The 14,517-nt window shown below is 39.1% G+C and overlaps 1 protein-coding gene across 1 annotated transcript; it reads left to right on the forward strand.

The window, feature by feature from the left end:
- Window positions 1-131: 131 nt before the first annotated feature.
- Window positions 132-14,263, forward strand: FAS (Fas cell surface death receptor). Its single transcript, XM_010000101.1, is given in 9 exon segments — window positions 132-236; window positions 7,319-7,481; window positions 8,057-8,191; window positions 10,435-10,546; window positions 11,025-11,171; window positions 12,184-12,254; window positions 12,390-12,460; window positions 12,944-12,965; window positions 13,821-14,263. Coding segments are annotated over 9 exon segments (1,269 nt in total).
- The last annotated feature ends 254 nt before the right edge of the window (window positions 14,264-14,517 follow it).

Consider the following 14,517-nt stretch of genomic DNA (forward strand, 5'->3'; position numbering starts at 1 on the left):
TGCGGCGGGCGGTGGCAGCAGCAAACGAACTTCTCCGGGATTTGAGCTAATTGCTTTCACCGACCTTCCCGAGCCCTTTGATGGGAAAGAAAAGGAGGGTGGATGCAGGTGGGTGTCAGGGAGGCTGGGTCATGTGCCGCAGCTTTGGGGGACCCAGGGACGGCGGGTCCGCAGCCACCCAGAACCTGCCGGGGATGCTGGCGAGGCAGGTCCAGTGTCCCCGCAAGGACAGCACGGTTAGGTCTCTGGCTGGGTGGGTACATGCCCCGGCAAAGGCCGCATTAGTGAAGGCTGACTTGCACTGTGTCTCGGGGATCCGTAACACAGTGACCTGGTAAAGCAACAGGGAAGCAATTGTCTGTGGCAGAGGAGTTTTGAACTTCTACTGATGGCGGCCCAGGTGAAGCTAGAGAAACAGTCCAAGTCCAGTGGCACGAAGTGCCAGTGCATTTACTGGAAGTGGCGTGGCAGGGCATTCCTTTCTTGTTTTAATCATTCTGCATGCATAGTACTAGTCTCTGCAGCTTCAGATCTTAGGTCACGTGTCTAACTTGTTCGTCGGTAAAGTTATCTTCACCAACACCCATTTTGAAGGGCTACTGTCAACAAAGGGTAAGGAAGTGCTTCAGTGTCTGCAGCCCAGGGATCTCCACTGGTACAAACACGTGAGGCCAAGGAGCAGCCAGGGCAGCAAGGTACTGGGCAGAGGCAGCCCTGCTCTGAGCCCAGAGGTCAGATAGTGGGAATCAGGCAGCTGGCAGTAAGCCCTGCCCTGCCTGGCTGTGAAGATCAGATGTAAATTGCTTCCTCAGCCCCAGTTCTCACCTATTTCAGAGAGAACTCACTGGATTTCACGTTCAAAAATCTCTTCACGGTGTGGTTACATTCCTAATGAATGCAGTTTGCTTCAGGGTTTGGTAGGTTAAAATCAGATTTTGAAGTAAAAGCTATTCAAATTCTGTTCTGACTCACTATATAACATGTAGTAAACTTTTCAAAGTGATTTAGAGGGTTATATCCAAGCCCCTGCACAAACCACCAGAGCATCGTTAAATACAAAGAAGGATTTTCATCTACTAACAGGAGTGTATATTCTCTAATTCTGTATAGGAGCTGCAAAAAACTAGCAGAAATATCAATCTAGCCAAGTATCTTAGAACTATTTAGAATATAGATTAACATAAAAATACTCTTATTACTCGCCTCCCAGAGAATAAATATAATTTGTATTTTCCACTTGTTTCAGTGTTCCTGAGAAAGACTGTGGCACTCTCACATGCTTTTTTTTTAATGTTATTCTACTACTTATAAATCAGTAAACTTGAGCAATATTTGATATACTAATTTGATTAAATGAGAATATGAAAGTTTGTTGAATGAGACCTCAATTTTGCAAGCAAGTTCATGTTGCATTTAAGTAGAAGCAGTTGCCAAAATAGTGATACAAAATAGTAATGGCCTATGTAGTTATCTTACTTTATGCTGTAAAACAAGCCACAAAACCACATACCACCCAGAGATACACTTTAAAGGAACAGGCCGTCTTAAGACAGTGAAGTGTTCTTTAAATGTTTTGTCATTGTCTGATACAACTACAGAGCAGGCAGTTTTCTGGAAATTTGGAACACAAACCTTTGAAAACAGGACTCCCTCATGACTGTTCTGACCCTTCTTTCTCATTTCCCAGACAACTGATGCACACATTTAAATGTATACATATATTCAGCCATAAAGCTATGGCATGACCCGACTCAAATTAAAAGTGTAAGGGCCTCAAGTCTGGAAGCATTTGTCAACTCACATTTCCACAGTTAACTGCCTTTATCCTTGAGACAACTCACTGAACAAAGAGAAAATGTCAACAAGAAAACTGAATTGTGTTACAAAAGGAAAAAGGGAAAGAAAAAAAAAAGGAAAGAGTTGCTAAATTTCTACACATCTTATTCTCCCTTAGCCACAACACAAATGTGAGGTGGGAGCTATTAGTATTGCTCCAACTCTCTCAAATTCTATAGGATTTATTAGGTGTTCATTAGTACAGTACTCCTAAAAAAAACCAAAACAAACAAAATAACCAACCCTACAGCCACCACATCCTAGTACGTTGCCATAATTTGCATGTATGTCAGCTGAGATGTGAAATAGTAATGGATTGAATGTGGATTGCAACTGTTTTAAGCCCCTGGACAGTTACTGAGGCATCTCACTCTCACAGGCCCAGAACACATGCATCTCACTTTAAACATAAAGAAGATCAGGATGCTTCTAGTTTTGGGGCAATACCAACTCCCGTTGGTAGTTTTCAGCAAGTGGAACTGAATTCTTTTTACCCTTCTCATAAGAGATTTTAGAATATGAAATACTATTTTTAGTGGTTATTTTGGTGCCAACTATCAACTTCTTCCTTGGTGGGAAAAAAAGAGATGGGTGAAACATTATACTGGAGATACTGGAAGCAGAAATTACTTATCATTGTAAAAGGATTAGAGCAGACAATCCTTTTAATAAAGTATGAAATTAATTTTTGAAAAAGCCATCCTGACAGATTTAATTCCAGAGAGATGAATTGCATTGAAAACTGTATTAAAATGTAACTAACTCTAGCAACCATTTTTTCAAAAGTACCAGAAGAAAATAAAAACTTAGAAAATTAAAGTTTTTCTCAGGTCCCACTGGGTAATAAAAATTTTCCCCTCCCCCTTTTTCTTAACACTTAGAAAGCCCCTAATGAACTCATGCACATTGCCCCATATGACAAATGTGGACTGGGGGAAAAAAAAGCCAGCAAGATCTGAAGGCATCAGCCTTCTCATCCATAGGCATCTATGGATTATAAATGGAAAAAGTGGTTTGCTAAAAATAGAGTGAATTTTAAATAAAACAGGAGAAAGCAGAAACATATTTTTTTTCCTCAGGGTTAAAAGCTGGGAAGCTTTTAAAAGTCCTGGATGCAAGTAACGTTTTCACACACTTCCAAAGTTGAGAATAGATCCCCAAAAAAGTAGGTCTGCTGAAACTTTTCAGTTGGATGAAGCTGACCCGTTATGAAGAATACTCTGATATGGAAAGAACTGGAGGCCTGGGAATCCTCAAATCATACTGGTTTTTGAAGAAAATACAGGTCCTGTCACTATGTCCTGGGACCGCAGATGAAAACAAGTTTTCTAAATCTCCTTAGCAGATGCCTGTTGGTGAAAGGATTTTGGAAGACTGTAGAAGCAAAGGAGAGGGAAGCAGAAAGGTCTTTTAAAAGCCTGGGCAAAAGGAGGGAAACAAACAAACAAACAAAATAGCAATGCAAAGCAAGGATTGAAACTAACAAATTTGGGCTTATGTGATCATTTTTATGGATTCTGCTGAGGTTAGATATCTCTAATATTATTACCATTGACTTCTCACTTCAATCTAAGTCTTCAGTTTAGATACAACAACTGTTTTTTAGGTTCAGATGAGAAAAACAAAAGACAGACTCTCTGAGTCATTTCAGGCTGAGAACATACAGCTGCAGTTTGAATGTACACATCACAAAAAAAGCACCTATCACTCCTGCCGTTGTGAAAGCCCCTGAAGTGCTTTCTTTTCACTATTAGCACTTGCTGCTCAGTGATAACAAGGAAAGCAATTAAGGTATGCACAGGAAACTGATTGTTAACTTTTTCCCCTGTAAGACATAACAGAAATTCCCTACAGTAAATTGATTGCTTTAAGAGGGTGCAAATCCAGGAGGAGAAGAAAAGTTTTGAAAGCTATAAAATCTCTACGCTTATCTCATTGTACAGGAAGGTGATACAAGATGTCCTGCAAGCAGAACCAATGTAGGTCTTTGGTGCCCCTTAAATGTAAAATTCTGAGAAGTGGTCCCCACTTCTTGTAAGTGTAAGTTCAGGAAGTTCATCTCCGTGAGTGAGAGGGGAGGGCTTCCATCGAAAAGTGTTACATTTCTGTTCCCCCTCGCTGTATCAGCATTGCTTGTTTATGTACAAGTACAGGCAAGAGGCAGAGAGGTTTGATCATGTGAGGGAGGGCTGCATCTCTGCACACACTGTGTTTGCAGGCGTTGAGCGAACACAAAAAGAAACTCTGCTAAATTTTACTGACTAATAATTTAGAAAGATATTCCCTCCTTTCACTATAGCCCATTTTCTGCACAATTCTCTGGATGTTTTCCTTTTCTGTGCATGCTCTGTGCTTCTCCAGTGCCGTCCAGTTTCTGAGTCGTGCTCAGGAGCCATTTGTGGGTGCGTTAGGGCTATGGTTATCTTCGCTCTCCCTCTTTACTGTTGCCCAGGGTCTTTTCATTTATTTTTTATTTTCCCTCAAAAAAACCAGCTTGACTTCTCTGATCTAGAAAGCAGAAATTTGGGTGTTGGAGACAGAACGCAGATGTCCCTGTGGGTGCAGAGCTTTTCCAGGTGTGGCTGTGAGTGCCGGTGAGGAGGAGGGTGCTGGGCAAGCACCACCAGGCTGGGACGTGTTCCTCAGAGCATGGGCTGTGGCATTGGAGCACAGCAGGGAGCAGGTGGTGGGGCTGGTTGCCACGCTCCTCACCAGCCCCGCTGAGTCACAGTTCCTCTGTCAGCACAGGGAGGTGAAGAAGCCATTTCCCCATCCACTTCCTCACTTCACAAGCGGCATTTGCTTTGTCTTGCCACCTTTCTGGTGCCGTCGGCTTTCCTGAGTGGGCCAAAGATCCATCATGCTGCCTCAGGACTTCCCCACCTCAGAGACTGCCTCGTTTCTGGACAATTCTGCTGGCTGGGGCATCACGGTGTCAGGTCAGTCAGGGTGTCCTGATCCTCCAGCTCAGAGAGCCAGGATGAGAAATGTCACCCTGGTGTCATCCTACAACCGTCCACTCCCTTGGGCCAGTATGACACATGGCAGAGGAGCAATGGAGATGTGGGGTTTCACGCTGCTTCAGGCGAAACCAAGCCGGATTGGATGCATGTCTCTAAAAAACAACTACTAAGAAGTAGCCAATCAGATTTTCTATCCCAGTTTGTAACAAGACAGTTCTCCCAGGCAAAAGGAAAACAAAAAAAACCTGCTTTGGCACATCCATTTGACGGCTTCAGTTTACACCTTAGATTAATTTAAGCTTTTAACATCATTACACAGGGGTTTGGCGAAAAGCATCCTCAAAGCTTAGGCAGCAAAGGAAGAGAGTCAGAGCACTGAACAGAGGAAATGACAGGCTGAGCATCCATACCCACCATTTCTCAAATGCAAAACTGCTTTTCAAGCAGCTAAAGCTTCTTCTCCAGGTGCAAAGAAAGGTCTTCTTCATTTCAGAGTAGTACCTAATATTATATACATTTTGAAACAGATGGCTGCTAAGTAAAGTAAATTATTTTCACCTTCCCATCTCTGAATATACTAGAGGGTCAAAATAAGGACCTACTTATAGAAGTCAGCAGATACTGGTCATATTTGTTATTTCAATTGACTAGCCACAGATAACACTTCCTTCACTTGAGAGCCCAGTTTGAAATCCAAACCTGTTTTTCAAAAAGTTAATTAAGATAAGAGTTTTCTGCATCTCTCTAAAGTTACAATCAGCATCCAAGCAGTTTCACGCAAAGTCATGAAGATTGAATTAATGAGCCATTAGATACCACCTTGTGGTAGGAATAAAAAAGTGTAACAATAGAAATAACCGGTCCTTAGAGAATTCCTTAAATATGTATGTCCCTTGTTGTTAGCATTAACAGAAACAAATTTGTGTTAAGCTTCAATTTGAAGTGTTCAAAGATGACTAACCATTCAGAATTAACCTCTTTGAAATATCCAAGAAAAATTAAATTATTCTAGTCAAGATTTTTTGCATGCTGATTTAAAATGTGAGTGAATCTGTGATCAGAAGGACTGTCAGTCCACACAATGCACCATTATTTTGAAGATTTGGCAGTTTCTTTGCCTTGCTCTTCATTTCCATTTCTTTACTCTTCATCTTCATTCCCTCCTTTCTGAAACATGTACCCTGCTGCCTCTCTCTTTTACAACTTCACCTGGTTTTTTGTTTTGCCGAGGACAGCAACACTGCTCCATTCCCAGGCATCATTTATCTCCCTTCCTCAGTATCCCTCCTGGTGTATATCTGAGTCTTTTGTAAAATACAAAATACTGTTTCTTTAAGGTATTAACATATAAGCTGAGCTCTACATTAACTCTTCTTGCTCTTTAATTAAACTCTTCAAGGCAAGGACTACCTTAATTTTTTTCTGTTACAGCTCCACAAAGATAGAAAATAACACATATGTAAAAAAAAAACAACTGTGAAAATGTTCAAGTCGCTCCAAACTATCAGCAGAAACTGGGATAAGGAAGCCTGTCCTCAGGCTGTCTTTCCTAATAATATATCTAGGAGGCAATCTAGTTCTCCAGCCAAGAAGCATTACATAACTCCATTGTACAGATATCTCATACTTAGTGCATGGAAAATATATACAGATTTGCCTACAACCTATAGCCAAGAGGCAGGCAATAGTGGATGTAGCCTTCTCATTTTCCGACCTTAATGCCAAAACAAACAAACACAAGACTTGGCATCTGGTCCACAGTGCTTTCTTATTACCAGGAAAAGAGGTGGGACAGGGACAGCTAGTAAAGCTGACTAGTGACAAAAACAAACAAACAAAAATAAACAAACAAAAATAAAACAAAAAACCCCAAAAAACACCCTAACACCATAATTTAACTTGACAGCATATTCAAATAAATGCATCACAGTTTAAAATAATATGAAAGGAGAATGCTACTTCTTTCAGGAGCATATAGGCATCATCTAGTAAGGAGATAAATATTTGAATTGGAAAACAAAGTGAGAACAAGATCATTTTAGGAAGCAGGTATTTTTGGCAGAGATTAAAACATTTCTCTTCTATTTTTCTTTGAAGATGTCTTAACTGTTCAGTTTGCAATCAACAGTAGAGTGGCAAGAAATTAAGATTGATATCATTTTAATTAAGGAAGTTCTTGATGAAAGATTCAGCCACAGTGATGTAAGGAAGAGAAAGCTCTTAAATAAAATAGTGAGAGTTTCTTTGCTTTGCGCTATATTTAAGGATATGGCATAGTCATTTACAATTCATATTATTGTTCAAACAATTAATACCTGTAGTCATAGGGTTGGCAGAATTAAATCTGTGCCCTTATTGTCCAGTAACTGTTCTGAAGTACTGAAGAACTTCAAAAATGGAGTGAATATCAATATGGTTAGCAACAGAGTAACGGTACTGATGCCACTCTGTGATAGTAGCAAAACACACCTACAGTTCTTGAGAGATTTTTTGTATAACTTGCTCTTCTTCTTTCCTAGGTGGTTGTCTTAATTGCTGAATCACAGTGCAAAAATTATACTGAAGGCCTAATACACATAACAGAAAAAGTAATTACAGGGAGGATCATTGCTAAAAGAGAAATTAAGTGCAACCAGGAGGAATACAATTTAGGCATCAAGTGTTGCAAGAAATGTGATCGTGGTGAGTATCACTATAAGACTGTGTTGAAAAGTCTTTAAGAGTGGAAACCACAACATGCACAATCGCTCTCTGCTGAGATAGCCAAGTGGCATGCTGTGATTTCCTGCATGCAATGCTTCATTCTAGCTGTAGCTTTTTCTATCACAGGACATCAGACACTTCTAAAGTATTTATTGAGCTCAATGCACCAATACCTTTACACTACAGATAGTAGTTCTCGCATAACATGCTTGTCAGAAGAGAGCTAAGAATTACATTACATTTTTGGAAGAGGTTTAAAAAGTGCAAGTACAGGCTTTTGCTTGTGAGACTCCATATATTAATGGGTTTTCCAGTTTTGCATGTACAGTTCTGTTTGGTGTGTCCTAAATTGGACAAAGAGGAGGGATAATCAGAACCTGTGTATACTACATTCCTGAAGAGTGTACCTGTATGCATAAAGAACATACATTCTGTGCTCTTTGTAAATCAAAAAGTATTAGGGATTAAAAATGAGGTCTAACACAAGTCTTAGAGCTGATGGCTTCTGACCAAAGGTATTGAAAATCTTAATTCTTTTTTTTCTGTCTCTGCAGGTTTTGTTAAAAATATCAGCTGCCCAACAGATACTAGCAAGCACTGTGTTCCATGTCAAAGTGGAAAGGAGTACATAGATCATGTCAACGATTTGGAAGAGTGTTTGAGATGCTCTTCATGTGACAGGACATTTGGTACATCTATAGAAATAACAACTCTACCATTTACTCTCTTTTGATACACAATTTGACTGAAAAGTGTACACAAGTTCCAATTAGTGGGTAGCATGCAAATCAAAATGTTTTAGTGGTAGTACATGAAGGAATTTATTACAAAGTCACAAGTTTATCCTGCAGTTCCCTTTCATCAGGCAAAAAGTAGGAAGGATAATAAAAGTTACGCTGGTCTGTCATTTCTCCTTATATCTGCTATTGCTCAGCCAAAGCAGTCCTTGCAAAGCAGACCCTATGCAAACTGGTTACAGTCAAGTAAAAAAAAAAAAAATCTCCCTTCTTCACTTCTTCTATTTTAAAGAGGAGGGATGTTGTAAGAAGCAGGAAAGGGAGAATTCCTAATAGTTTATTTTATAGTCTTTCCTGTAATTCATAATATTATTCAAAATTGGTGGAGCTGATAGAGTGACATCTTTTATAAAATCAAGATGAAGTGTGGGTTAGACAACCAAATTATGGGACCATGAGGTATCCCCTATTGGGTCAGACCAGTGACCCACCTATCCTAGTATTCTGCATTCAGTAGTTTTAAAGAGGAGGGATGTTGTAAGAAGCAGGAAAGGGAGAATTCCTAATAGTTTATTTTATAGTCTTTCCTGTAATTCATAATATTATTCAAAATTGGTGGAGCTGATAGAGTGACATCTTTTATAAAATCAAGATGAAGTGTGGGTTAGACAACCAAATTATGGGACCATGAGGTATCCCCTATTGGGTCAGACCAGTGACCCACCTATCCTAGTATTCTGCATTCAGTAGTAGAGGCAAGAGATTCTATTTAGAGAAAATACAAATAAACCTTCCTACTTTCTGTGGGTTGTTCCCTGCGAAGTCTACCAGCATCCACAGGTGTGGGAAAAGATAATAGAAGGTCCTCTCCTATATAGTCATTTTAATATCCGATTACGAGCCTTTTTTGCATTAAACTTCTGGGGGACATTAGGTTCCCAAATTTCAATACCTGTTGCATGAATACCAATAATCTATTTTTTTAAATTATTTATTTATTTATTAGATCTACTAAGCTGGTCTCCTACCAGTGCCACCAGCTATCTTGTAGTTGTAGTTGTAATATACATAGATTTAGGAAATGGTAATTCTTTGTTCCTCGTATTGAAAATCAAGTTTTGTGACTAGCGGGACAGCTCTTAACTGCAATATGATTGTACACAGATCATCTGCTGGAATATCAACCCTTAGTGTTTTCCCCTCCCTGTAACACTTCCAGATGCACACAAAATTTTTCTCTGTTTAGCTGCTATAATAAGAAATTTTTGGTGGGAATGAAGGTGAGTACAACAAAACAATTCAGCATTTTGCACAGTGCCACAAAGGAAACTATTAGTTAAACTGAAGGGAGAAGAAAGGGTAGTGGGATGACTAGTCACATTATCCCATGGATCATAATGTGGTTGAAAAGAAGTTAGTAGGAAACATTAGTCAGGAAAAAAATTACCACGGAAGTTTCTTTAGAATCAGTCAAAGGATCATTCATGTGCAGTATTTTCATGAATGGCTTCAGCCATTTTTACAGTAGAGCTTAATACATTTTGGAATATAACACCTTTTCCTGTGACAACAGGGCACCTAATGTGATAACTCAAAAATTTGTTTCTATTCCTATATGCATATGAAAATAGCTTTCATAGTAGGAAGATACTTAATTTTTAGTGCAGAAATATTTTTTCATAGATGGAGGTAGCTTCATTATATACTCTGAAGACAGAAGAAAATTAATTCATTTGTTTTGGTACTTAATCAAGAATTATGTTAGCTTAAAACAGAGCGTGGAATTTCTTGTCATTGAAGATCTTCAAAAAGAGATTACATTTCTCCATCAATGAGAATAAAGAACCTGTCTCTAACATCAAGCAGCGAGGTTGGCTATGTGTGTGATCTCCCGAGTACGCTTATGAGGAGAAAAGCTGACAACATTTGGCCGTGCCAAATGAGTCCTCTTCTAGCAAGTATTTTATTGTATGTTCAGGTTTTTGAGCTGTTGGCCAGCAGAGCTGTCTTTGCCATGTCCATATTTCCAGTACTCAGGCAGCAGAGCTCTGTATAAAAGCCAGGTCATTCTTAAAATTTAACCCATCAGTGCCAACAGTGACAGAGCTAAAACCACATAAGTCTAAGGACAAGATCAGAGGCCTGCTTTTATGGCTACTTTTTCAAATTAACAAACTATAAGAAATTTCTTTTAGGGTTGGAGGTTGCAAAGAACTGTACCCCAGCTCAGAACACAGAATGCGTCTGTGCAAAGAACCATTTTTGCAATTCCTCTCTACCATGTACACACTGCGATGCATGTACCATGTAAGTTTGTGTCTTCATGGTTAAATATTAAATTGTTAATATCATATGTTATCACACTTTTTTCCATCCAGTTTCAAGACAGGTTATGCATACTAGTTTTCCTTTGCACTTAACTTGTTGAGCTGACTTAGCTCAGTCAACTTCACTTGCATCTGTGGAGGCTTTTCAAAGGCATGAAGAAAAACTTATATCTCCTCCAAGTCTGTATATACTTTTTAAACAAGTGTAATTAAGTGTCTGAGGTTTCCTCCCGTTTTTGGTGACCCAGTATTACTTCCAGAAAGTCATTTCCACACCTTTTTCCACTCCCTTACCTTTCCATATTATTTTGATACCTGTTAAATTACAAACTCCAACATCTTGATACATGAAATATTTAGCTGATAAAAAGTGTTCGAAGATTTTTATTTGCTCTGTTGGCAGAATTTATCAAGAGAGAAACAAGTCCTATAATAATTTTTGGTTATGTTTTCTGCAGATGTGAAAGCGGCATAATTACAAAACAATGTACTTCAACTTCAGACACTGTGTGTGGAGCCCAAGGTATATTTGAAAACCTAGCATGGTCTAGCATCTGCTGTATTTTTAGACACTATTGCAATTGTATTGTTCTACACAGCAACCTGTAATGATTCCTGACAGCTAAGGGTATCATATCTACTGGGCCTTGTACTGTCCTGTGGAGCATGATTTCTGTTTTCCCTTGATCACTGTGCAGATGTAGTTGCCTTTTTAGGGCAACTCATGATAGGCAAGACTTTAACAAACAGGCAGCTTCTTGTCATGATTTGACTCTGTATCAGCAATTGAATCAGTAACAATAATGCTCCTGATCTCATCCCACCCAGGTGGGGAAAGGAGAGAGAGAGAGAACAAGGAGACAGACTTTCTTGATTGAAAACTAAACTACACAGGTTTAATTAAATAATAATTGAAGAAAATATGTATAAATATGTATAGGTATGTACAGGAATGTGCAAAACCCTATTGCCTCCCCCCCCCCAGCAACTCCTGGGGCACTGTCCTGAGCTGTGAGCAGTTGCGAAATGTCCCAAAGCGCTGCTGGAGAGAGCAGCACAGCAGACAGGAGCTGAGGGGAGAGTTATGACTGTCAGGAACACATAAGCCTAGGGATCAATGGTGATGGACAGATGGGAGTCCTCCCTGGATGCCAACCATGAATGGAAGATAAGGGAAGAATTAAAAAGGAAGGGGCTTGACTTTTGTGATCCCTGACTTTATATATAGGATGGAATACTGTGGTCAGTTTTGCCATCTATCTAGTCCACTCTTCCCTATGGGATGGTTGCAGATATGACTCTTCTGCTCCTTCAGTGTCCAAAGCAGCAAATTCAACAAGCAGAGCAAAGTGTCCTTGGTCTCAGCAGTATCTATAAACATTCAGACATTATCAATCCACTAGCTGGTAAATTTGCTGCTTAAAACAGATGTCACTGAAAGAGAAAAAAAAAAAAAAATAAAGAAAATAAAATTGGCCTCATCTTGGCTTAAACTAGGACACTTCTGCCATTAGGAGATAAGAAAAAGGCTTTTATAATCTGTTGCAATCTTATTTAAAACTTAGAGTGTGTTGCTGTGTTTCATTTCTTGATGTAAATTTCATGTCTTGTTTCCAGAATGCCATGGTGGGGCACTGCTTTGTTAGTTCTAGTTCTATCACTACTGTTAACACCTGGAGTAGTATTTTGTAAGTGTTTCCCTATTCCTTATTCCTATTGCACTCTGAATAAGATATTCAGCTGCTTACTCAGCTGTCTTATATTCTTGGAGCCCAGAGGAAAGATATACTGTCCTGGATTTTAAAAATGCTTTTTCGTTTCAGACTGCAGGAAAAAGAAGTGTCATACTAGCAAGCAGAACCCGGATGAAATAGTCTCCGAAGAGCCTCCTTACGTAAGTATTGTTGCTTAGATCACAGAAAACTCAGCTTCATGCAAGGAACTTTGTTCCATTTAAATTACACTGGGACTCCCGAAGCATGTGCATGGCTCTCTTTTATGACATTAATGAAGTAAATTTCTCCATAAGGAATCTTATGGGAGAAGTATGAGAAACCTTGTATTATTTCTTCAGGATTTGTTGATGTCATTCCTAAGTTATATGACCAAGATCAAAACTTCATAAATCATCAGGCCTCCATTGGCCCAGATTACCCGTCCCCATGCATACTTTTAGGCAATAGCAGTCATGAGGTGATTCCCTAACTCGAAGAGGTCTGTCTGTCCAATCCAACTCCCTTGCTTATAGAACAAGGGAGTCATGGAGAGAACAGAAATAAAATCACAGAAGTGTCATGGAATGTGTTTATCATCTTATATGAGGTTGGTGTTTTACAAAGCTTGTTTCTACTCATTTCTCTCTTGCTTCTCTTTTCAGACTGTACCTCTCATACCTACAGGTAAGAAACAAGTAACTTCTCCAAATTCAGTATAAGAAAAAAAAAAAAACAGACAAGTAAATCCTGTGCTAAAAAAGGGTATTTTTGTGTAGACTTAACCATCACCTAGAGCTGTCATTATAGCACAACAGTGAACACTTTATTAAAGAAATGCCAGTTCATATTGTGTTTATCCACCTAGAGCTGACAACAGTGAACACTTGATTAAAGAAATGCCAGTTCATATTGTGTTTATTAAGTCATTTAGTGGTGTCATGAAAGTTTTGCCTCAGGAGGAATTTCTGTTGCAAAGGAAGCAGTTTCTAATTGACAGCAGGTGAATTTCTGTTCTGCATGCAATACAGACACTAGGAGTCAGCAACAGGGATTCCTAATCGCATGGATAATTATGATAATAGTGTAGTTTTACTGCCAGCAGTGGGATTGCAGAAACACAAACCTGCCTTACGTTTATAGGCAAATCCACAATAGTAACACACAATAGGAAGGGAACATAAGCTGCAAGGCTATATCACAACAAAAGATTTGTCTAGTTTCAGGACCTTTCCCAATGCTCTTTTGAGCAAAGCAGGTACATGAGGCATGATCTGACTTTTAATGATAGAGTACAACAGAGCAGGTTACAGGGGGAACCAATATTCTTTTTTAAGTGGTAGAAAGCAATAAGGTTACAACCCTAGATGCATGAATTACCCAGAATTTGGTAGGAACATGTGAAAGCAGACTTGCTATATATTGTACAAAAATTACACATAAAATGTACCGAGTCATGAATGCCTGAAACTTAATCTGTTTTTTATCAGGAAAATATCAAGTCTGAATAAGATGACAAAAACAGTAAATATAATTGCCGAGAACATTAATTTCCTTTTATGCTTCTAGATGTTGACTTGAGCAGCCATGTTGCTGCTATTGTGGAGGAGATGACACTCCCACAAGTCAAGACGTTCGTTCGTAATCATAAAGTACCAGAACCCGTCATAGATCTAACTGTTCGGGACTACGCGAATGATACATCTGAACAGAAGATTAAGCTGTTTGAAGTGTGGTATCAAAGACACGGGATAAGAGGAGCCTATGGAACCCTAATAAGCAGCCTGAGAGATTTTAAAATGTGCACTGCAGCTGATAAAATCGAGGAAAAACTGAAGTCAGCTGTTTCCAGCTGTCAAGAAGGTGGACAGTCTTATAACAAGGACACTGAGCAAAGCAAAACCTGCACTCAGGAAAGCAGAAACTCCGATGATGACAGTGCTGAACTAAGTAAAACCTGTTCTGGTAGTCTGGAAGAGACATAGCATAAAGTCATTTGAAAAATATTTCTGACAGAATTTGTATTTTTCTTATAATAGCAAAGCTTTTAAATGCCATTTTCATTGAGAGCTTGATTCAAGGAAGTTACATGAACAAGGAATAATTATGATTTAGGTAGCAGTTTCTTTCCTGTAGAAAAAGCTTTTGCTTTTCTATTTTTATAGTTAAGAACTGGGAGGAAAATTTTTATGGCTTATTTACTAAAAGGCACAATGCAAGAATCCAGCTATAGGATTCA

This window comes from Chaetura pelagica, unplaced genomic scaffold (assembly GCF_000747805.2).
Source record: "Chaetura pelagica isolate M959 unplaced genomic scaffold, ChaPel_1.0 scaffold436, whole genome shotgun sequence".
Lineage (NCBI taxonomy): Eukaryota > Metazoa > Chordata > Aves > Apodiformes > Apodidae > Chaetura > Chaetura pelagica.